The sequence below is a fragment of the Lemur catta genome, chromosome 2, assembly GCF_020740605.2.
Source record: "Lemur catta isolate mLemCat1 chromosome 2, mLemCat1.pri, whole genome shotgun sequence".
Taxonomy (NCBI): domain Eukaryota; kingdom Metazoa; phylum Chordata; class Mammalia; order Primates; family Lemuridae; genus Lemur; species Lemur catta.
This window is the reverse complement of record NC_059129.1, coordinates 139,851,578-139,874,483: the sequence shown is the minus strand read 5'-3', so window position 1 is coordinate 139,874,483 and position 22,906 is coordinate 139,851,578. Positions and strand designations below refer to the sequence as shown.

The 22,906-nt window shown below is 49.7% G+C and overlaps 2 protein-coding genes across 13 annotated transcripts in view; one reads left to right on the top strand and one right to left on the bottom strand.

Annotated features, from left to right (window-relative positions):
• EZR (ezrin) overlaps positions 1–4,342 on the top strand; it is a 52,816-nt gene extending 48,474 nt beyond the window's left edge. For all 3 annotated transcript variants that reach the window (XM_045544658.1, XM_045544659.1, XM_045544660.1), the window contains 5 exons: positions 174–304; positions 1,183–1,343; positions 1,668–1,760; positions 2,947–3,198; positions 3,372–4,342. In XM_045544658.1, the coding sequence (XP_045400614.1) occupies positions 174–304; positions 1,183–1,343; positions 1,668–1,760; positions 2,947–3,198; positions 3,372–3,536 (802 nt within the window). In that variant the 3' untranslated portion in view covers positions 3,537–4,342. The remainder of the gene's footprint in view (positions 1–173; positions 305–1,182; positions 1,344–1,667; positions 1,761–2,946; positions 3,199–3,371) is intronic.
• Positions 4,154–22,906, bottom strand: part of SYTL3 (synaptotagmin like 3) — an 83,538-nt gene continuing 64,785 nt past the window's right edge. For all 10 annotated transcript variants that reach the window (XM_045544651.1, XM_045544655.1, XM_045544652.1 and 7 more), the window contains 7 exons: positions 17,200–17,378; positions 13,587–13,689; positions 10,619–10,789; positions 8,165–8,270; positions 7,113–7,215; positions 6,152–6,357; positions 4,154–5,195 (listed from right to left, as the gene is read on the bottom strand). In XM_045544651.1, the coding sequence (XP_045400607.1) occupies positions 5,086–5,195; positions 6,152–6,357; positions 7,113–7,215; positions 8,165–8,270; positions 10,619–10,789; positions 13,587–13,689; positions 17,200–17,378 (978 nt within the window). In that variant the 3' untranslated portion in view covers positions 4,154–5,085. The remainder of the gene's footprint in view (positions 5,196–6,151; positions 6,358–7,112; positions 7,216–8,164; positions 8,271–10,618; positions 10,790–13,586; positions 13,690–17,199; positions 17,379–22,906) is intronic.

Genomic DNA, 22,906 nt, shown 5'->3' with positions numbered 1-22,906 from the left:
ATGACCCAGACACAGCTGCTCCTTTGGATCACATGGGCTGAGAGCCGGGGTAGAGCTCTTGGCCAGGGTGCTGGGCTGGGTCCTTGGCTCAGGCGCTGATTGCTGGAGCGTCCTGACCTCTCCCTTGTCTGCCAGAGTCTGAATCTTCCTGTGCCACCTTTTTCCTGTACCAGGCAGCAGTTGGAAACTGAGAAGAAAAGGAGAGAAACTGTTGAGAGAGAAAAAGAACAGATGATGCGTGAGAAGGAGGAGCTGATGCTCAGGCTGCAGGACTATGAGGAGAAAACCAAGAAGGCGGAGAAAGGTGGGGCTGCCGTCAGCTAGGCACTGTTGTGGGGGCAGCTTGTGACACATCTGGTTACATATTTCCACAGACAGGCGCAGCACACAACTGAGGAGGAAAACTTCCCAAGAATGTGTGTCTCAGTATAACACGATACTCCAGGGTATAGACTTATAACAGAGAAATGATCAGATGATTATTTGGTTTAGAAAATGTTTCTGTACTTTATTAACTTCCGAGCTAATTATTTTATGCACATTGTCTTTTTAAATGCTCCCCCATGGTACTTTGAGGTATGTGCTGAATCGCCCTGTTTTCCTGATGAGGACGTTGAGGTTTAGTGAGGTAATTTGCCCAGTCACACAGCCCCTCACACTTCTAGGCTAAAACCCAAGGCCAGACCCCCAGAACCTCCACAGTTATCCTTGACAGCTCTAGTGGTTGTTGGTTAGGGCCCCCAGGGCTTTCAGTCTAGTGGGGAGATAGCTCCACTCACTGGACACCTTCAAAACACTTTGAAAGGGTGTTGCTGTGTTCCAAGCAGAGTGCGGGGTGGTGACCATGCACAGCAGGGGCCAACCTGCAGAATGTGGTGCCAAGAGGGTGCAGGAGTTAGACCGAGCTGGGAAGGGCACGTCTGACCAGCTTTGTACAGTGGTTTCCAGCCACCTTGAGGAAGTTGTCATAGAAACACAACCAGAATGAGCCATGAAGTGCTTCCTCTCCAGTATCCTGGAAGAAGTTCCATCAACCTTGGTCTAGGTCTTTGTGGTTTTGGATGTGGTTTCTACACTCAGTCTGACTCGACGCCCCCCCTCCCCCCCCTGGGCTGGAATAGAAGGCCAAGACACCCAGCGCCTGAGGGCTTGAGCACCTCTGGCTTTGTGTCTTCTCTTCAGAACTCTCGGAGCAGATTCAGAGAGCCTTGCAGCTGGAGGAGGAGAGAAAACGGGCCCAGGAGGAGGCTGAGCGCCTAGAGGCTGACCGTGTGGCTGCACTGCGGGCCAAGGAGGAGCTGGAGAGACAGGCAGTGGATCAGATAAAGAGCCAAGAGCAGCTGGTAGGAATCCCCAAGTTTCAAGATGCTGAATTATAGAGAGGCTGCTTCTGGGGATCGAAAAAGCTACACCTGCTTTGTAATGATGTTCATTACTGAAAGCCGATCTGCTGGGGGATGAAGCAGCTGGTGGGGAGGGGGCCGTGCTGTTGTCTGAGTCTCCCACAGGGGTGGATGAGGCATCCAGGGAGACACCCAGGCAGGGGGTGGCACTGGTGGGTCCTGCCAGCCTTAGGGAAAGAGAGAGAGACGGAGCAGAGGTTGTTCCCCTGCATGAATGTTTATTCACAAACGGACTCTATTGAAAGGGTTCCCTTCCCTTCTCAGGCTGCGGAGCTTGCAGAGTACACTGCCAAGATCGCCCTCCTGGAGGAGGCCAGGAGGCGCAAGGAGGATGAGGTCGAAGAGTGGCAGCACAGGGTAAGTGCGTGGTTCCCTCGTGGCCACTGGGCACGTTGCCTGCGCTGGGGGATGGGTGGGTGCTGGCTCAGCAGGCAGCTTCCCATTGGAAGCTTCTGGGATGCTTCACAATCCTGCCAATGCCAGCTGTGCTGGTGAAGCAGAAATCCCCACAGGAATGGGCTTGACCTTGTGCACTAGTCAGTGCCACTGTTAGATTAGGAGAGAAACGAAGAATTCCTTATTCACTTCCACCCACTTTGCCCTGACCACCCTGAACTATTCAGCTGTGATGAGATAGCCCCCAGTCAACAACTGGTTTTAAATCCGATTATATGGGTACCCCCTGCAATGAGGTAGCATCACCAGAAACAAGGCCTCCTGACCGCTGGTATATACAGCCGGGCACTGTGGAAAGGCCTACTGACCAGGAGGTGAGCCCAGGCTCAAGGAGTCACACCTCTCCTGAGCCTCAGTTTCCTTACTGCAGAATGGGGGCGATACCCAGCTTGTAAGGCTGCCGTATGCAAAGCTGTCTCTCCACCTGTGGTCCTGCTGTCTCCAGGAAAGCACAGGAGGTTGGGGATGGTGGACGTTGTAGACTTAACGCCAAGCCTTGGGAGGTTCCTATCCCCTTACAGACCCTCGAGCCTGTCCTTTCCCTGTGTGGCTTCCTCCTCTGGGGGTGTATCTCCCCTCCATCCTTGCCCCTTTTGGCCTGGTGCCTCCCTCTTGCTTCTCTTCCATCTCCTATGCCTGCTCCCCAAGCCAAGTTGCAAACAGAAGACTGCAGTTCTTAGGTTTTTGGAGAGAGTATGCATTATAAAGAATTAAGTGAAAAGCTGGTTCCAAAGCAGATACAAAGCTGGGATGGAGTGTGTTGTGGACATGTTGGAGGGCAAGTGCTTAATAGGTAACAGCCCCCAAGGGAGAGAGCAAGGTGCACACCAGCACCTTACTAGCGACTCTCCAGTAGCTGGAGGATTTGTGTTTATTGCTCTGTATACATTTTTGAAAAAAACTTATTAATGAACATATACTAGGATTATAGATAGAAAAAAAGAAATGGTACTTTAAAAAGTACCCAGGCTCTGGTGTCGGGTCACCATTCTCTTCACCAGGAGTGGATGGGGCCCCTTCTTAAAATAAATGGTCCACAGGTCCAGGGTGAGAAGTTCTCACTTGTCTGTTAATTTGCTTTCAAAAGGCCAAAGAAGCCCAGGATGACCTGGTGAAGACTAAGGAGGAGCTGCACCTGGCGATGACAGCCCCCCCACCCCCGCCGCCCCCCATGTATGAGCCAGTCGGTTACCACGTCCAGGAGGGCCTGCAGGATGAGGGTGCAGAGTCTATGGGCTACAGCGCCGAGCTGTCCAGCGAGGGCATCCTGGATGACCGCAATGAGGAGAAGCGCATCACTGAAGCTGAGAAGAATGAGCGTGTGCAGCGGCAGCTGCTGGTGAGGGGTGGGCCCTGCCCAGTGGGTCTGCTGCACTTCAGACAGGGCAACCAGATCAGCTGGCCCCACCCAGCACCCCTGTCCCTCCCACTTTTCCTGGGGGGAGCGGTCTGGCTGCCCAGCCACACCAGGTGGAGAGGGAGATACCTGACCGATGCTGCTTTATGTTGCAGACGCTGAGCAATGAGCTGTCCCAGGCCAGAGATGAGAATAAGAGGACCCACAATGACATCATCCACAATGAGAACATGAGGCAAGGCCGGGACAAGTACAAGACTCTGCGGCAGATCCGGCAGGGCAACACCAAGCAGCGGATCGATGAGTTTGAGGCCATGTAACGGCCAGGACCAAGGGCAGTGGGGCACTTGGCAGCATGCTGCTTCGAGGGCCACTGCCAGCCTTGTCACGCTTGTACCTTTAGTACTCCAAATCTAGGAACCCCCTTGTTGCATCCCAGTTCTTTTAAAGAGAGAGCATCTATCCTGGCAGAAATATTCTGGGCTGGGAACCAGTGGAAGCTTCCCTGGTTTATTTTCTACAATTGTATCATAGTGCCAAACAGGCCTGATTTTTATGATTATTATTGAATCACTTCCTGTATTGTGCTTGGAGTAGGACTGATTGAATTAAGGAAAGTGCCTATAAAGTTATGAGTAAATTCACGCTGGCCTGTGTGATACAAGATTCAGTATCATTAAAACCACGTCGTGGCTTAAATCTGTGCCATACTTTTTCTGTATTTGAAATGAACTCAAATTGATTTTTTGATTTCTATGAAGGATCCATCTTTGTATATTTATGTGTTTTAAGGGGTGAAAATTAAGACTGCACGTGAAGCACTCACACACAAAATTATTTCCCTCCTCCTGTCAGTCTGTGGCTGGCGGCAGAGCCAGGGCGTGCACTCAGCATGAGCTCTGCAGGAGGACACGCTTGGAGAAACTTTTTGAAATGTTTTTTTTTGGGGGTTTGCTTAACAGAAGAATACATTGTTGGACTTATGCCTAATTAATGATCGGCTCTAGAGTATAGTATTTATAAGTGATAACGTGGGTTTGTAACATTAGTTTTAAAAAGGGAAAGTTTCCTTCTGTATATTTTGTTACCTTTTACAGAATAATAAAAGAATTACCTATTAAAACCATGTAACCACAGCACTTGATCTGATGTGAGGGCAGTGATAAGCTGATTAACTGCTATAATCACATCTGTAAAAATGATTTAGTGTTCTTTGTGCATGTAATTGACTATGCACACTCCAGTTTTCTGTCAAAGCTACTTGTTTGGAAAATACACAAAACACTATAATGACCATTCAGACTCCAGCCACGAAGGGACTCTGGTCTGTGCATCTCTGCATTTCCACCAGAAGAACTTTGCTCTGGTTCCATCCCACAGCCTTGAAAAGCCGTGAGGACATCAGTTTCCATGTGCCATTGGTTCTGCTCACTCACGTGCTTTCTCCCTGTCGGTTAAGCTGTCACGTGCACATGAATCCCACACCGCAGACCTATAAATAGAAGGGCTGGGCGGCCCGCCACAGAGCAGCCTGGTCTCCCACACCCTGTGGGCCGGCCAGCTCTGGAAACGACTGTCCACAGGAGAGGAGGCAGGATCTTAATCACCAGCCGCCGCCTCCTCTTCCAAGTGCACGTGACAAAGCTGTAGTTGTCACTACTTGACAAGGTCTGGGAGACACAGCAACTGAACATTTATTGAAATCTGGCCATTTTCCATGTCTCAAATTAAATAGACAAAGATACCGATGGCTGCTTTAGCCACATGACTGCAGGTGGAGACTGCTTGTCGAGAGGGTCTTACCCAGCTGTGGCCCCACGCCCAGTTCCTAGCCCCTCACAGGCACTCAGCGCTTCTCACCCCTTCACCTCAGTGCAGGACAAGTGTCATGTCAGTCCACAAGTTGGGGCTGGAAAGAACTTTCTGCCATTGAAGCTTTGATTGTGAGCACGAATCCATGCCACCAAGCGCCTCTCCCTCTGCAACATGAGTGGGACATGTTAGTAACGGTGGGTGAGGACACCTTCCCTGTCCCTTCTCTTAGCTTTTTAGGAATTTTGTGACCTCGAGACCATATTAAAATGCCAAGTACTGAGGAGTAAGCAGAGCCGGTGTTGAGAAGGGAAGGGCTCAGGCATTTCTCAGGTACTGCGAGACCCCACACACCCGGAGCAGTCTCCTCTTCCGTGGTTTAGGTGAGGCCAGGACTCTGGCTTGGTAAGGCTGGTTCTCCACCAGCGCAGGGGACAGTCTCAGTACACTGGCGAGACTGGCTGGGTGCAGCCATCCCAGATGGGGCTGGGGGGTTGGTTGCTCAGAGGAAGAACGTATGCTTTGGACAACAGCCCTTTAAAAAGTTATAATTTAATCTTATCTTTGGTGGTTCTTGGATGGAGGTCCTTGCGGGGGGCTGTTTTTGGTCGCTGCAGTGTTGGGGGGCACTGCTGGCAACCAGCAGGGAGTGGCCAGGGCACAGACGCCCCCAGCAAAGGGCTGGTCCACCCCCAGCGCCAGCGGCACCGCTGCTGGGCAACGCTGGACGGCATTGCTATTGTGTCCCACTCTTAATGAAGTTCTTTCTGAATTGCTGTTTGTTTGAGTTAAGTATATTCCTTTAAGAAAATAATCCTTTTATGATCTATGCCAGAAACAAAAGCAAATACTGTACGTAGCCTATTTTGAGGCCTATAATTTTTGTGTGTTTTTTGGCAGATCTAAATCTGATTTAAATTGTCAAAATACCTTGCTGCATTATCGCTCATTTGTAGAGTAAGAACTAGTCTTAGGAATTTCCATCTATGGCAGGTCAGGCAATTTCAAAGCCAGTTAAGTCACTGCCACCGTGGAAGCATTTTTCTCTTTTTGTGGTTTCCATGTAAGGCAATCACGTGGGATAAGCAATGTTGTTTGGACCCAACGAGTGTCTTAGACTTACTTGAACCAAGTCTGGCTGCCCCCAGCAGGCGGTCGTTCACGCCAAAGACGGCCTGGTCCCAGACCGTCAGCTCCAAGCTTGACTGCCTCAGCTGAGACGTGGTCACACCACTGAAGACAAAGGAGTGTTTCCATTGGGGACAAGCCTGCTTCTTCAGGACTGGGGACTTCAGCCTCAGCTTTTGTTGGTCAGGCAGGGTGAGACAACTGAAGGAGGAAACACAAAGCCCTGCAGTAACTGCCCCCCACGCAGCCTCCCTTCCCCAGGGATGCTTATAGACCAGCAGGGCCAAGAAAGCACTAAATCCACTACAAAATCAGCATCCTACACAGGGACCTAGGGTGGGGATCCTGAGACGCTCCAGGACCTTTCACTAGGACATCCCAAATTTCTCTTGGAGCCAAATATAAAGGGTAAGTTGGGCTTCTGAGGCCCCGTGGCTGCACCTTAATCTCTTCCTGGGTGTGCCTACTGCCATGACTACATTTTAACCCTGTTCTCAGGAAAATAAACTCAGGTAAACTTGCCCAAGGCCATGCAGCTAAGCACCCTCAGTTCTGTCTTGACCCTGGCAGGCCTTCCCTGGTCACTGAATGGGGATGTAGCAATTCAGTACAGTAATCACTGGCATCTGCTTACTTCAGAGGTTCCAACACCCCGTAGTAAGAGTGCAGTGTGGAGAGTCGTCCCTTTGAATGCTGATCCAAGAGGACATGTTCAGATAAGGAACACGCTACTTTGCCATGCTTGATTTCAAAACTGACTTAACTCATGTAACAAGAACTATTTCAAATCTAGCCCCAGCATGTCCACATCCCATGAATTCTTAGAAATCAGGGTCTTTATTTAATATATTAGTTTTTCATAGGAAAGCTAAAACAAGTTTAACCCTACCTGTTCTATACCATGCCATATGTGTACTAGATCATCAATAAAAAATTTGGTTACATGCAATACCTACCCCTTCACGAATGAGTTCAAGGTACCATCTGACCGCACAGGTAAATTCTTGGCTCCCAGCACTACCAAACAGAGTTGACCATTAAGTGATGGCTGATCTGTCCCTGGAAGGAAAACAGTACTTACTGTCAAGCACATTTCTCCTGACACATCAGTGTGCAGCACCACGATCACCCCCAGACTGATAGCTCAGCACTCTGTTAGCACCTTCAGGCCCCAAGACAGCAGATAGGGGGAGGCACGAGGTCCCCGTGAGAAGGCTCTGCTGGCCCTGCCCATGCTGCCCCGCCACATAGGCAGCAGGACAGGGTGGAGGGACTGCTAAAGTCCTAGCACAGGAGTACAGAGGAGCCCAAGGAGAGGAGAAGTATGCAAGTTTTAGTCTGGTTGTAGCCAGCAGTTTTTGGGAAAGTGGAAGCCCAAGACCCTGCTGGGGGTTGGGACAGGTACAGGTGCTGCTGGTCCCTGGCCCTTGAGCCTGGGAAGTAAGCGTTTCCTCCTGCAGGAACAGAAGGTCCCTGCAACGCCCCATGGGAACTGCATTCTCCCTGTCTTCCTTCGCCACCCTCCCATTTTCCATGTGCCCCGAGCTATCTAAGGGAATAAAGTCTTCATCAGCCCCCAGGGCCTGTCCTCTGAACTGCTTCTCTTGCTGGGAGCAGCTGCTCGTGTGACGGGGGAGCAGGGGTGAATCCACTCAGCCTTGCAGGGACCAGCGCCCTGGGATGCGCTCTTGGTTCCGAAAGAGGCAACTTCCCACCCACGACACACGTCATGGAGCGTCCCCTCCTCAAGCAGGGCCTCCACTTCACCAGAGACCATCGAACCTGTCCCTTGGGCGTCCCCAGAGCAGTGTGAAGTGGGCATCAGAGGCCTTGCCTGCTTCTGGTGCCGCTGCCCTCCCAAGCTGTGGGTTCCGTGAGAGCGGCGGGAGGGCAGGATCGGGGCAGTAGGAAGGAAATGCTAGAACACACTTTGCCCACCTCTCAGCCTGCCTGCTTCTCCAGGCTTTGGGGACAGTGACAAATGTTCAGGGGGCTAGAGACCACCTACCTTCTTGAGCCTCCTGGAGTTTTCTGGGTCCTGCAGGGAGGACCAACTTAGCCCGGACTGCAAGTTCTCCATTATTCTGAGGAACGCCATCTTCGCATTTCTCAGCCTGGGGGGTCAGAGGCAGAGCTCAGAGGCCCAGGCCCCTAGAACCTTCTGGGCTCCTGGTTGCCTCAGCTCTGTCCACAGGCCCCTGCAAAACCTCTCAGGCCCCGAAGAGCCCTGGATGGAGCCAGCATGTCCCACCCTCTCCACCCCCAACACAGGAGGAGCAGCCCTGCGGCCCCAGCACACCATAGGCGGACAGGCCTGAGGCAGCAGGGAGGGCTCAAGGGGCACTGCCTGCTCCCATTACCAGGTCCTAGGAAAGCTGGATGCAGCCTGACTTTGCAAAAGGTAAATAAACTCACCCTCCCCCATTGATTATTGATTCAGGTTACCCTTCCACAGCAAGGACTGCCGCAGATGCTGGAGGCACAAGGGGTTGCAGACTCTGCCCAAAGCCACAGGGGGTGGCAAGTTTGTCCCTACCTTGTCCCCAACCCTCTAGGGGCACCTCCCTGCCTACTGCGGTGGCTTCTCTGGTCATGAGCGATTTTGCCAGAAAGTGAAGGAAGGGCCCAGAGAAGAGGTGATCCTGAAATCTAATCACTCTTTCACCCAGGGGGGTGGGAGAAGCATACTGGGTTCTGGGTGGGGTCTAGATATGTTCAGTACTCTATGGCCCCCCCGCAGTGAGAAGCCACCCTCCCAGTTAACCATGGAGGACTTAGGACTCCTGGGAGCCCGTGTGGGCAGGCTCCGTCTGCGTGACACAGCTCTCCTGGCCCTCGGGCGCCACATGAGACACGGCTGCCTCCACCCTCAGCTGCCGGAAACTCGGCCCAGCCCCACGGCCCCTCCTGCCCAAGCCCCCAGGCCTGGCACAGGGAAGAGAGAACCTTCTAGCTTGGTGCTCACCGCTTCTCACCCACTTGCCAAGGCAGGCGCGGTGTGACAAGGCTTGGTGGCCTATCTTATGCCAGGCACTGTGCTAGGTGTGGGCCAGAGACGCTCCAGGCCTTGCCTTCAGGCTGACAGCAGAGGAGCGGGAGAGGCGAGCGCAAGAAGACTCGCGCTCTGAGGGAGACAGTCCAGGCGGGGAACTGGGCAGGGCGCCCTGGAGGAGCTGTGCCCCCGGGGAGAGGACAGGCAGGGGCAGTGAGAGGCACAGGAGCCAGACCCGGGCTGTTTCAGCCCGGCAGGGCAGGAGTGATGAGGCACCAGGGCTGAAGAGGAGGCACAGAGATGGCGGGGCACCCTGGCACCGGATCCTGAGTGGGGACAGACAGGCAGGGCACCCCAGGACTGGGTCCTAAGGTGGGGGAAAAACAGGCAGGGCACCCCAGTACTGGGTCCTAAGGGGGGACAGACAGGCAGGGCACCCCAGGACTGGGTCCTAGAAGGGAGACCACTTCTGGAGGGGACAGCAAGGAAAGGCTTCCTGGAGGGGATGGGACTTAGTGATGTCTCGGGCCACCCCAGGTAGGGAGCGCATGCCAGGGGACGCTGGCAGGGGAGGTCTGAGCGTGGGCTCAGGCATGAGAAGAGCAGCAGGGGCGATGGTGGGCACAGGCGCAGCCCCGAGCAGCAGCCAGGACCAATGGCAGGAGGCGGGACAGGTGGCTCCCAGGAAGGGGCCCTCGGCTTCACTCCATGCTGGCTGGAAACCAGAAAAGCTTCCCAGCCGAGACATCATGAATCCCAGCTGTGCTGGCTTCAGACAGGACAAGAGGCCAGATGGCACTGGTGCCCTGCTGCTGTGGCCCTGTGGGCGAGGGGAGTGGTGCCTCCTGCTGTCATTTCTTAAAGAGATGTTTGCTCCCTCATGGTGTCACAGGACTCTCTGTCTTGGATCTTGGCACAGAAATGTGCAAAGCAGCGTCGCTGAGAAGCGCTAGCACGGCGTGCACCGACCCTAACTACGTCACACACGACCTCTGCCCACCCAGCTGCCGGCTACCTCCTGCTGTGCGAGCCCAGGCAGGGACATGGGACCCCACGTCCCAGCCAGGGCTGGGCTCTGCCTTCCTGATGGCACTTGTCACCCATTAGTGCTTCGGGAGCACCTGGGGCTGAGAGTCCAGAAACAACCCATGGTGGCCCCCCAGGCAGACTGCAGAGCCCACCAGCTGCCAGGCCGGCGTGTGCGGCTGAGGGTGGAGCCGCTTGGGCTCCTGAACAAACCCGGCAGGTCAAAGAAAACCCTCAGCCTAACCCCACCCAGGAAAGCTCGACGTTGAGCCTTTTCTTGCCTACAGAGTTCCTATTTGGAAGTCACAGCCAGCAGGCCAGGTGACACGCACTGTGGCTTGGGGCCAAGTCTTGCTAGGTGGGTTTTCTCTCCTGATCTCTCTGAAAAGCGAGTTAATCCTCACGGTGGGGGTGAGGGGCACTCAGTCCCAAACCAGACATCACCTTGGCCCTGAGCGGATACCAGCGGAAAGACCGTGTCGCGCTGTCTTCGAAGTCCCACGTGGCCAGGGGAATGATCACTTCTCCAAGAAACGCTCTCCGGGCGAGTGTGCCCAGGTGCCACACGGAGACCTGCAGCCGCCGCGTCCCCAGCTGGGCGGGGTCCACCTGGTACTGCAGAGGCAGAGCAGACAGGGTCAGCGGCTCCCGGCCGCCCACCGCCCTCCGCTGGCTGAGCCCGAAACCGGGGGGAGCCGGGGTCCTGGTGCAGTCAGGGCGGGGGCTCGCCCTTCTCAAGAACTGTCCCCACTCCCAGGGGGGTGGCAACACCACAGAGCCCGCTGACTCCACCTCGGCCTCCAAGGGCCTCGTTTTAAGCCTACTGGATTTTCTCACTAACGAACAAAAGCTGTAAGTTACTGAACCCTTACTTTGCGCCAGGCTTTTTAGATACATCCATCGTTAGCTTTCTCGACCATCCTATGAGGTCAGTGTTATTAATCACCAATTTGCAGGTGAAAAAACAGAAGCTCGGGAATCCAGTGGCCCTCTCTCATGTCAGCTGTCACCACGACCGGGCTCGGGCTCCACGTCCAGCCTGAGCCTGACTCCTCGGCCCCGCTGTCACGCTGAGGCTGGACACACAGTAGACACACAGTCTGCCTGTGGGGGTCAGCTCCGCGGGGCCACCTTTGGCCATCTTTCTACTGGAGGGACAAGATGGAAACCAAACAGGACCCCTCTGCCTCCCCAGGCTCTGTCCACACTTCTGCCGTCCCCGGGCTGGCTTCCTCGCTGGCGTCCTCCCTGCTGGGATGACTTGTGGCCCCTAAGGTCAGAATTTCCTGGGCCACATTCCCTTTTCTGCTGCCTCTGGCTAATTTTTAGTCTGTCTTCCCTCAAGTCCATGGTCCCTCTCCCACCCTGCCCCACATGTTCCTCCCTCTGTCTGCAAACTCTGACTCCACCTGGTCGTCCCAGGTCCCGGCCCCACGCCAGGCAGGGAGCCGGTTCCCGCCAAGCAGCGAGGCTGGGCAGGGCCACGTCTGCTGCAGCCGCTCGGGCAGCCCCATGTGACTCCGTCAGACGCTCACATGCCCCTCGCCCAGTGCTCTCCCCTTTCTGACAGACAGAAGTACTCCCTTTGGGAGACCATGGCTCCATTAGGTCCCCAAGGCTTGTCCCAGGCTCTATCGGGTACAGAGTGTAAGGGACACTGGAGAACAGGGACAGGCAATGACCAGAGTCACCCAGACTTCGCGTCTCATTTTATCCTCCCCAGGCCCCGGTGACAGTGGTCTCGAATGGGGTGCAAGTCTCCCTGGAGTCCAGAAAGGCTCCCTGAGAAGCTGAGGATCACTGTCTAGGTCCCCAACTTTCACACACACTTTCCTCAACACCAGCTGGAGACAGTTCTCACGGCCCTACCCGCCCCCCTGAACCTCACCCCATGACTCGGGCCAGGGGCAAGCACCCCCTGGTGCCAAACAAAGGGGTGACGTGAAATATTGGTTTCTGCAGGACTTTTACAACGAGGGAAGGAGGGATCGGTTCCCCATCTTCCCATGGCACACGAGGACGAGGCTGGCGGTGTCAGGACGTTCTGAACTCGGGATAGATTAGAGGTGTTGATTCTCTTAAATGTATCTGGAAGTTTCCCAGGATCACAAAATATTCACAATATACTGGATTAAACCCATGGATAAAAATTTTAAGTGATTTCTTTGAGATTCTGTATGCATTTCAAATACGGTAGGTAAAACTTTTAAGACCAGACTATACACCTAATTATCTAGAGTATAGTTAATCCTGTTTATCTCACGTCATAAGCCTCTGCTTAGTACAAAATACCTTAATTAAACTTCTGACGAATAATTTTAGATACCAATTAAAATGTGTGAGGGGACACGTAGTTTTCCAAAACTCTCGCGGGCACGGGGGCAGGACGGTCTGAGCAGCTCCGCAGCCCGGGCTCGTGGGAAAGGCCCGGCCCACACGCTGAATCAGAACCGCATTTTCAAAAAAATCCCAGGGGATCCCTCTGCACGTCAGCTCTGGGAAGGAGCTGCAGTTGTAAGCAGTCTCTGCATCTCGGCCTCCCCGTGGGTAGACGGGGCTTCTAATACGTCCCTCAGGCTGCAAATACAGCACTTGGCCACAGCAAGGGCACACGAAACAATGGCTATTATTATTTAATGAATGCAGGGCTCTGCGCCAGCTGCCCAGATGGCCCCTGGCTGGCACTTCACAAACGCCCCTCCTTGCCAAGGCAGGCAGACAAAGCCCTCTCCTGTCCCAGGCGTGAGAGCGTCGGGTCTCTGGCTGCCCAGCCCGGACTGTGTCGTGTCCCCGCTCGGGGCCTGCCAGACGCCAGACCTCGGCTCCAGCCCCAAATCAGAGCACCGGGCCCCATCTCTGCCCTCAACCATAAACCATCACTATCTTAGCATCAAAGATACTGAAAATCTAGATAATTCCTTTATTCTTTTTTTCACAACACGATAAATTTCATAATAAAATAAGAAGAAACCTTGGTTTGTCAGAGATTATACCAAAGGGGCACTTTTCAAAGACAGCAACTCAGTCGTTTAACTTTCAGGGTACTTTGCTCGAGATGCCGCTCTGACAGTCAAGAAAATTCAGTAAGACAAACTAATTTTTAAAATTACCCTGTGCCCCGTTGTTAGCCTGAGACAAAGGGGCAGCCGGGTTCTTTTTCACTGTTTTCTCAGAAATCATTAATCAAAAGCCATTCTCAAGTCCAGCAGACTCTGCACTTTTCCCGTACAAAGGGCTGAAATTTATTTCCTACCAACTTGCCCCTGATTGACAGAGCCAGGGAGAAAAGTGTAGGTGTCTGCACTTACATCTGACCCACTCAGAGTCCGAAAGAGCCACCCGCCGGACTCTGCCCGTGCGCCCGGCCTGGGAGGGGCAGGACCCCGCACGTGAATATCGGCGCGGCAGGTACCTTCAAGGTCTCCTGAAAGCTCGGGTCCACCGTGTTCCTTTGCACTCCAGTCTTGCGTTTTCCCTGGGAGGATCTGTCAGGCAGCAGGTAGGTCTTTACGTACCTGGTGGCCAAACACAGGGCCGCGTGAGCGCCCGGCAGGGGAAGGGGCCGCAGGAAGCGTCCGGGAGGCGCAGACTCCACACGTCTGTCTGCGCTTTCCGGACGCGGCTTCCCGCCGGGCTGAGTCCACAGCAAGGGCCTAGTGAGCGTGACTGTCAGGGAGCAGCGTCAGTGCTGGTGTGCACAGCTTCTAACGCACGCAGTCTTGGCCACCTGTTGGCTACAGAATCCTCTGGAATATTCCTGGGGGTGTGGAGCCTTCCTCATGCCCTACTCCTAGAATGTACAGCCCTCCTCACCTGCCATTTGGTGAAGGCCAGAGATTCTCTAGTCCCTCCTTCCACCTCCACCCATCACCACCCCCAACCTGCAAAAAAACACCTGCCTCGCACTCTGCTTTTCCGTGTGGGGGCCCCAAAGACTGCACCCCGGCTGCCTGCCAAGAAGGGGGCTCCACGGGCCCTCCCAACCCCCCGCCGAGTCTGGAGGCCACGCACAGCGGGACAGAGGGGCAGATGGCTCCGTCTGCACTTGCCTGGCCCTGAAATTCGAGCTTAGAGGAAGACGTGTCCTGTTCTGTCCTGTTCTAGGCTGACCTCTCCACAATGGCCCCCAGACTGCCCTTCATGGTCCCCGGCAGCCTCTTTGATGGCAGTAACACCACCACCACCACCACCACCACCAGCAGCCCGTGCCCCGGCCCCACAGGCTGGAAACAGGCTCAGCTCCCCCAAGTACAAAATAACAATGACCCTCCCTCTACCTGTGTCCCTCCCGTGGCCTCGGTCTTAGGCCTCTTCCTCCTTTTCAGTTAGGCTTCTGGAAAAAATACTCAAAACTCTCTGCCTCCCATTCCTCACTGTTCATTTACTCTTAAGCTGTTGATCATTATAGGATCTCACACATGTAAACCAAAATATATAAAATATACCTGGAGAGGTTGAAGCGTTACAATAAAACACACACCCATGCACCTGCTCCCAGTTTAGGGAACATTATCGATGCCTTCCCTCTCTAATCCTGCCCATAGCCAGGCAATAACCACACTGAATTTTATATTCATCATTCCCTTGGTTTTATGGTTTCACCACCTTGATGTATTCTCCTCAATCTACTGCTTAGTTTGTCCTGTTTTTGAATTTTTATATAAATGGGATCATTCCATATGCATTCTTCTGTAACTTGCTTTTTTCCACTCAGTATAATGTTTGAAATCCATCTATGTTGTTGTGTGTAGCTACAGCTCACTCATTTCTAATCCTGCCTGTTATTTATTCCAGGGTATGAATATACCACACTTACCCTCCCGAGGGGCATGTGTCTCATGTCCTAGTTTTCTGCTATGCTCACAGTGCACATGTACAAGAGTTTCTCTAGGCACGTGACCATCAGTGACAGGGTACGTGCATTTTCAGCTGTACTAGGTAATACCAAATTAGGAATTCAATCTCTTTAACAGATACAGGGTTATTCGGGTTTTCTACTTCATCTCATGTCAGCTTTGGTTATTTGTGTCTTTTAAAAAATGTGACCATTTTATCTAAGTTGTTAAATTGATTGGCATAAAATTTTACATAATATCCCCTTATTATTCTTTAATGTCTGTAAGTTCCGTCATGCCGTCTCTTCTTTCATTCCTGTTATTGGTATCTGTGTATTCTCTCTTTCATTTTTAACCTGGACAAATTTAGCTAGGGAGTTATCGATTTTACTAATCTTTTCAAAGAACCACCTTTGGGTTCATTGAGTTTTTTTCTTCATTGATTTTTCTTATCTTTACTTTTTCCATCCTTACTTTAGGACTAATCTGTTCTTCTTTTTCTAACATTTTAAGGTGGAGGTTTAAATACCTCATTTTAAACTTTTCTTCTTTTTAAATATAAGCACAGCTTTAAGTGCATCCCTCAAATTTTGAAATATAAAAGTCAGGGGATATTTGAACACAGACTATTCCAGTTTTCCTGGGGCACGTGGAACAACAGAAGTTAAGACTGGAAAGACAGGAGAGATTCTGCCTGGGAAACCGTAAAGTGCTACAGCAATTTGTCCTCAAGTTGTCTGGTACAGAGGAGCTACTGAAGGTTTCAGAGCAGAGCGGAGGGAGTTTGATTAAACTGACGTTGCAGTTCTTTTCCCACGGTCACTCACTAGCTGGTAATTAAAACAGTGTGCTCGAAGTTTTCCATGTAGGAAAAAGGAAGGCAAAAATGAGGTCCCTGCCTAAACCACACATGCAGAAAATCAACTCCAGTTCTAATGTGAAAGGGTCTAAGTGTGAAAAAACTCTATTAGAGGAAAACAGAGAAGAATGTATTTATAACCTTTGGGTGGTACAGGAATTCTTCCATACACAAAAAGCAGAGATTTTAAAGAAAAAGCCTGATAAATTTGATAGTAAATTCTCTGCAAGAAAAGTCATCATAAGCAAGTTAGAAAACAAGTAATGGCTGGGAGAAGATATGTACAATACATATAACCAATAAAGATTTTAAAAAAATCTATTCCAAATAGGTTTTACAAAAAACTCTCAGTGTCTCATGCCTGTAATCCCAGCTGAGGAGAGAGGATCACTTGAGCTCAGGGGTTCGAGGCTGCAGTGAGCTATGATCACACCACTGCACTCCAGCCTGGGTGACAGAGACTGACCTTGTCACTAAAAAAAAAAAAAAAAAAAAAATTAAAAAATAAAATACATAAAAATAAAAACTCTTATAAATAAATAAGAAAATGATAAACAATCCAATACCAAAACAGGCAAATGATATGAACAGAAAGTTCACAGAAGGGGAAACTTAAGTGGCCCATGCATACAGAAAAAGTTGCTCATCTTTGTTAGTAATCAGGGAAATGCAACTAAAATAATGGTGATAAACCACTTCATATCTATCAGTTGGAAAAACTTTTAATCTGTTTATGGATTGTGTGGGGCAAGATTTTGTTTTTCCTGTATGAAAACTCAAATTTCCCAACATCATTTATGAAAGTCCATCTTTTCCCCATTGATTTGTAATAGACTGAATGTTTATGTTCCGCCCCCCATCACATGTTGACGCCCAACCCACAAGGGATGGTACTAGGAGAGGTGATTCTGTACGAGGGTGGAGCCCTCGTGAACAAGATCAGTGCCCTCCTAAAGGGGGCCCAGAGAGCTGCCTTGTCCCTTCCACCATGTGAGGACACAAGAAGACAGACATCTGTGAGCCAGAAAGAGGGCCCCTGCCAGACACCACAGCTGCCAGCACCTTGATCTTGGGCTTCTCAGAACAAACAAAGACACTCCTTGGTCATATGAGGTTTCATATATGCTAAGGTTTGCACCTGGACTTTGATTCTGCTCTGTTGACCTACTTGATCTTTGCATCAAGAACACTTTATTTGAATTACTACAGCTTTGTAATACTTACTGAAGTCTTTTACCTTTTGTTCATTTTTATAATTGTCTTGGTTATTCTTGGACTTTTGCTTTTTCATTTAAATTTTAGGATATGTCAAACATAAAAAAAAAACTTACGGATTGCACTTTTTCTTCTTTTCTTCTCCATAGGCAAGGTTTTTACAGGCCTTGATGCATATTTCTAAAGAATGCGTTTTAAAGCAATAACCAATGGCAAATTCGATTTCTCCAGTGACATTAGCGTTGTCAAAATTGCCCATCTCTGTACAGGTGCTGTTAATGCTAATTAAACTTCCCTAAAATCAAGAAGGACAGATATAATAAATTACTTCAAAGTTAATTCATTTTTTTTTTTTTGCAGTTCTGGTTTCAAGATACCAAATAAATCAAAGCTCACAGAGCACTCTCCTGCCTCATGTTTAGTTAATAATGCACCAGCTTGTACTTTGCCAGAGTCAGTTGCCACGTGTCCCATCCCAAGGAGACAGGGAATCCTCAGAAGATCTGTCTTGACTAGATGTGGTCTTTGCCTGGCAGTAAAGGTTACACAATCTCATTCTTTAACACCACACCCCTTGGGGTGAAATGGCTATCTCCTTACCAGTTCTGCAAGATAATTCTCACGAGAGCAGACAATGTCTGTGGCAGGATAGCTGTGCAGACGGTAGTGCTGTGTGAGCTAAGGAATCAGACAGATCTGGATTCAAATGCCAGTTCTGCTACTCACTAGCTGTGCCAAGGTCTAACTGGAAAAAAACTGTACCGATCCCACAGGGTTATGGTGAGAAATAAATGGCACAAGGTGTGTGAAGTGTGCAAAGGTCACGATACATTGTGTTACATTTTTCTGGGTACCTAAAATAAAAAACAAAACTACCGTCACAGGCAAGGGCATTCCAAGCTTACATGATGCAGGTAAGAAACACAGAATGCCTGTGCCTAAGAGACACAATAAACCACCTTACCACTCTGAATGTGCTTCAATCTCTGCCACTGTTTGCGCGCAGCCAGTCTCAGTGCTGACGTGATAGGCACAGAGAAACCTCACTGATTTCTACTTCTAATTTCCAACCAGCTGCTCCACATTACAAACACCCTGAATAGAAGCTAAGAAAGCCTGGGGGCAGAGAGAGGAAGCACCAGAGAGAGAGAAAAATAAAACCATTACGAACAACTTACCAGAGGGACTGAAACCTGAATTAGCTAATGCCAAGAACACAACCAGCTTTGCCACACCCAGTCACTGGCTCTGAAAAACGTCATCTGCCAACACCACTCAACTGTTAAAATGTAAAACAATTTAAAATTTTACACACTGGAAAAGGCACAGAATGGTAAGACAGCGTGAATGAGTGAGGTGTCAAAACTGAAGACGGGAGAGAATGGGTAGCAGAGCTTGGCAAGAGGTGTGAGCTGCCTGGGAGAAGAACCAGGTGGTGCTAGAAACGGAGGTGCCAGAAAATTCTGAGAACTAAAATGGCATTCTCGTCATGGGACTTTCCTTCAGGCTATGCCAGACTAAAGTGTATTACACCAACTTTGCTGCTAAGAACAATTAGAAAGTTGAATCAAACCACCAAACGAATTGTTTTAAGACACTGTATAGCAACTAAGATGGCAAGGACATAAGTATCCAAGATGCTACAGACAAGAGAAGCACATTGACTGAGCCTGACATCCTGAGCTACTTTGCCCCGTGAGGCATTTGTCCAGAGTAAGCAGCGCAGGGCTGGAAGGCCAAGAAGTCAATTTAAATGAAACATCTAAGAGGCTCTGAAGCTGAGCAAAGTGCTTAACAGTCTGACACAGTTGGGAGACAAAACTTAGCATTCAAGGCTACGAAGCCTTGTAGAACTTGAGCTAAGTTCCTGAGGAAAGAGAAATACACCGAAGTGAGAGAGACACGAGTTGCTGCTTTTCCCTCAAGGTGTCTGTTGAATTCGAAGCTGTGGCCGAGAGGCTGAGAAGCTTAAGAATGCTTTCGGAAGTTTCAACATACTAGAGAAAGAAACTGGAGTTCGGGCCTACCACGGAGAAGGGGCTTGGTAAATATCTAGACTTTCAGTTGGGACCCCTCAAAGGCTTTCTTACTAGGAAGAAGAGTCAACTGGAAATGGACCAGTTCTCGAAAACCAAAACCCAACTTTCAATTAGCTCAACCCCAGACTGGACAAAGACTATTTGACTCAACTCCCATTGTCTGTTGAAAGCAAAAGTAAATTCTCTATGAAGGAAGATAACATATCTTTTTGAGTCTCAAGTTTTTCATATATCATGTCTAGCATTCAATAAAAAACTGCCATGTGTACCAGGATTAAAAGTAACCAACTGTTGCAGTTTTCTCAGGACTAAGGAATTTCCCTGGATGCAGGACTTGAAATGCTAAAACCAGGAGAGTCCTGGGTGAACCAGGATTATTGGTCATCCTAAATTCGTACAATCGAGGAATAAGTGACCAAAAACAGAGGGGAAAAAAACCCACAATACTAACAGACCCACAGATGACCCAAATAATGGCATTACAAGACATGAACTATAAAATAATTGTGATTAGTATGGTCAAGAAAATATACAACAAGAAGAAGAATTTCTCCAGAGAACTAGAATCTATAGTAAAGAATCAAATATAAATTAAGGCCTAAAAATTAAGGTAACTGAAATTAAGAACTCTACAAATTAATTTAACATAAGATCAGACACAGCTGAAGAGAGGATTGGTAAACTGGAAAATGAGTCAATAGAAAGCATCTAGAGTGGAGCACAGAGAAAAAGATGAATAGAAAGTAAAGAGTGTAAGAGAATTATAATGTAAGTTTGCAGTGTCACATAGAGAAAAAATGGGGCAGAAGGTATATTTGAAGAGATAATGGCTAAGAATTTTTCAAGACTAATAAAGAGGTGATAAACCACAAATTAAAGAGGAAAAATATTTTTAAAAAATAAAACTACACACAGGGACATCATAATAAAATTGCTGAAAAATCAAAGACAAATTCTTTTTTTTTTTTTTTTTTTAGACAGAGTCTCGCTTTGTTGCCCGGGCTAGAGTGAGTGCCGTGGCATCAGCCTAGCTCACAGCAACCTCAAACTCCTGGGCTTCAGCGATCCTACTGCCTCAGCCTCCTGAGTAGCTGGGACTACAGGCATGCACCACCACGCCCAGCTAATTTTTTCTATATAGATTTTTAGCTGTCCAAATCATTTCTTTCTATTTTTGGTAGAGACGGGGTCTCACTCTTGCTCAGGCTGGTCTCGAACTCCTGACCTCGAGCGATCCACCCGCCTCGGCCTCCCAGAGTGCTAGGATTACAGGCGTGAGCCACCGTGCCTGGCCTGACAAATTCTTAAAGGCAGAAAAAAAAGGATCTATTGCCTTTGATCAAGGAAACAATAAGATTTAGCCAGTTGATTTCCCAAGAGAAATGGTAGAAGCCAGAAGACTTGATTAATCCAAAAAGAGTCATGAAAAGGAGTGGGGTGGAGAGAGTAACACAGAGCAGGAGGAAAAGACAGACCACAAATAGATAACAGAAAAAATAGAAAACAAGTAGATGAGATAGTAGATTTAAACCAAAATATATTAGCAATTACAACAGAACAGACCACATGCTATGACTGAATTTAGAAATATCTGACTATTTGCTATTTAGAGGAGACGCAGCTGAAATACATGTGTACAGAAAGGCAGCAAGTAGAGGAAGCTTCCTTTGGGGGGGCTAAGGGGGGAAAAGCCAGACTGGGTTGGTTAACACGTGAGTGGGAGTACGAAACACGGGAATGCCAAGTGCAGAGGACCCTGACAAGGTTAGCTTGAGAAAGAGAGAAAAATGGTAGCTGGAGGGGAATGAAGAGTAGAGTGTTTTGTTTCAATTTGTTTTGTTTTATTAAAAGAGACTTGAATGTGTTTAAGGCCGGTGGGAAGGATCCAGGTGAGTAGAGGCTGAGTATACGAGAGAGACCAGGAATACATAATAGAACAAGGTACAGAGACACAGGGGCTGGGGGCATCCAAAGTGTCAATGGGAAATCGGCATCTTCCATTGGGGTGGGGAAGGAGAGTCGGTTGGGTGCAAGTGCAGGTAGATTAATTTTGGCATCAAGAGGATTAGAAAATTCCAACCTGATTCTTTTCTTGCCTCTTCTTTTCTCTCTTGGTACGTACAGCAGGGAGGGAGATCAGTTTGCTGAGAGTGAGGAGGAAGAGTGGGCTTGAGAAGACTGGAGGAGGTGTGAAATGGTTGTGTGGGAGCAGAGAACTGAGTTCACCAGGCACGTCAGGACTGCTGGGCAGTGCGGGCTGCACCGGGAGCTGGTGACGCGACAGAGCGACCTCACACCTGGGATGTGCGTGTGAGCACGCTGGGATCCGGCTGCCCTGTTGGGTGCCTTGCCCCCAGGGGCACGGCTGTGCGGGTGCAGGTGTGAAGGTGCACAGCCGCGCGCATCCAGGTTGGCACCCAGAGTTACAAAGCACCGGGAAGCACTGCACTTACTCATCCTTCATTTTAAGTAGATGAGCAAAGGTCAAGGGAGGTTGAGACACACCCAAAACTGCACCGCAAATCAGTAGAGCTGGAAGTGGACCTGGGCTCCTAATTCATTGGGCCATAATTTACGGTGTTGTCTCTGAGTAGTAACTGCTGTGTCTGCTCAGCAGGGAGCGGGCAGGATCCACCCTCAGATGCTTAAAGCCGAGCAGAGCCCGTCCTGTCCTCCCCTCACCTCTGTCCCTCCAAGATGCCTTAGGGCAGGGATCCTGCCTCCACTCTCCCCAGAGCCAGAACAGAGCCTTTGAGCAGATTCGAACTCTAAACCAAAATAGAAGAGCAACTAGGAACCCGGCTGGACTTTTATTAAAGCCATCGGCGATGTTTGGGCTTAAAAGAAAAGTTGGTCTGAGCAAAAGCAAAGGAGAACCACCCGGGTAGGCAGGGCACCTTCATGCCAGTGACTTCCTCTGAAGGTCACAGATGTATCTACAGCCCCTGCAAGCAAAGACCCAGGCCCTTTATTGGACAAGGGCAGAAAACTGGGAGTCAGATGAAACCACAGCTATTTTGAAGAACAATAACTCCTGATCCTCTAGAACACTCTGAGAACATGACAGCAAAGTGGTCAAAGGGGTGGGCCGTGGCACCAGGCAGGTTTCAGCCCCGGCCCGACACTGAGCGGCTGTGTGGTCTGGAGCAAGTTTCTTACCCTCTGCAGCCTGTTTCCCCGTCTGTAAAAGGGGAATCTATTTCATAGAGTCACGATGAGGCTCAGCTAGTTCACGCATGTAAAAAAACTTAGAACCGCGCCTGTGCGTGGTAAGCAAAGCGTTTCTTCACCTTTTGAAAATGCCACAAAATGTCCTGCCCTTTGTAAGCTGAGAAAATCATTTCCTTTGTTTTTCCCTTCTTCCTCCTCGTCTTTTTTGCTGTGAAATGTGTAATATATAAAAGAGTACATATAATACAAAGGTATAAAAAATATTTATGACATTAACATTCATGTGGCCACCCCTCAGTGAAAGAAAAATAACTTCACTCTCATTTCTATCCCTGCATAACTGCTGTTTCAAAATTATCTGCTAATCATCCTTGCTTTTGATGGCTTTATTATTATTTATTTTAGAGATGGGGGCCTCACTCTGTCTCCCAGGCTGGAGCACAGCGGTGTGATCATAGCTCACTGCAACCTCCAACTTCAGGCTTAAGCGATCCTTCCCGCTCAGCCTCCCAAAGCGCTGGGGCTACAGGCATGAGCCACCTCACCCAGCCAAGTTTTATTATGTATGTATATCTCCCCCAAACAATATACTGGTTAGTTTTGCCTGATTTTG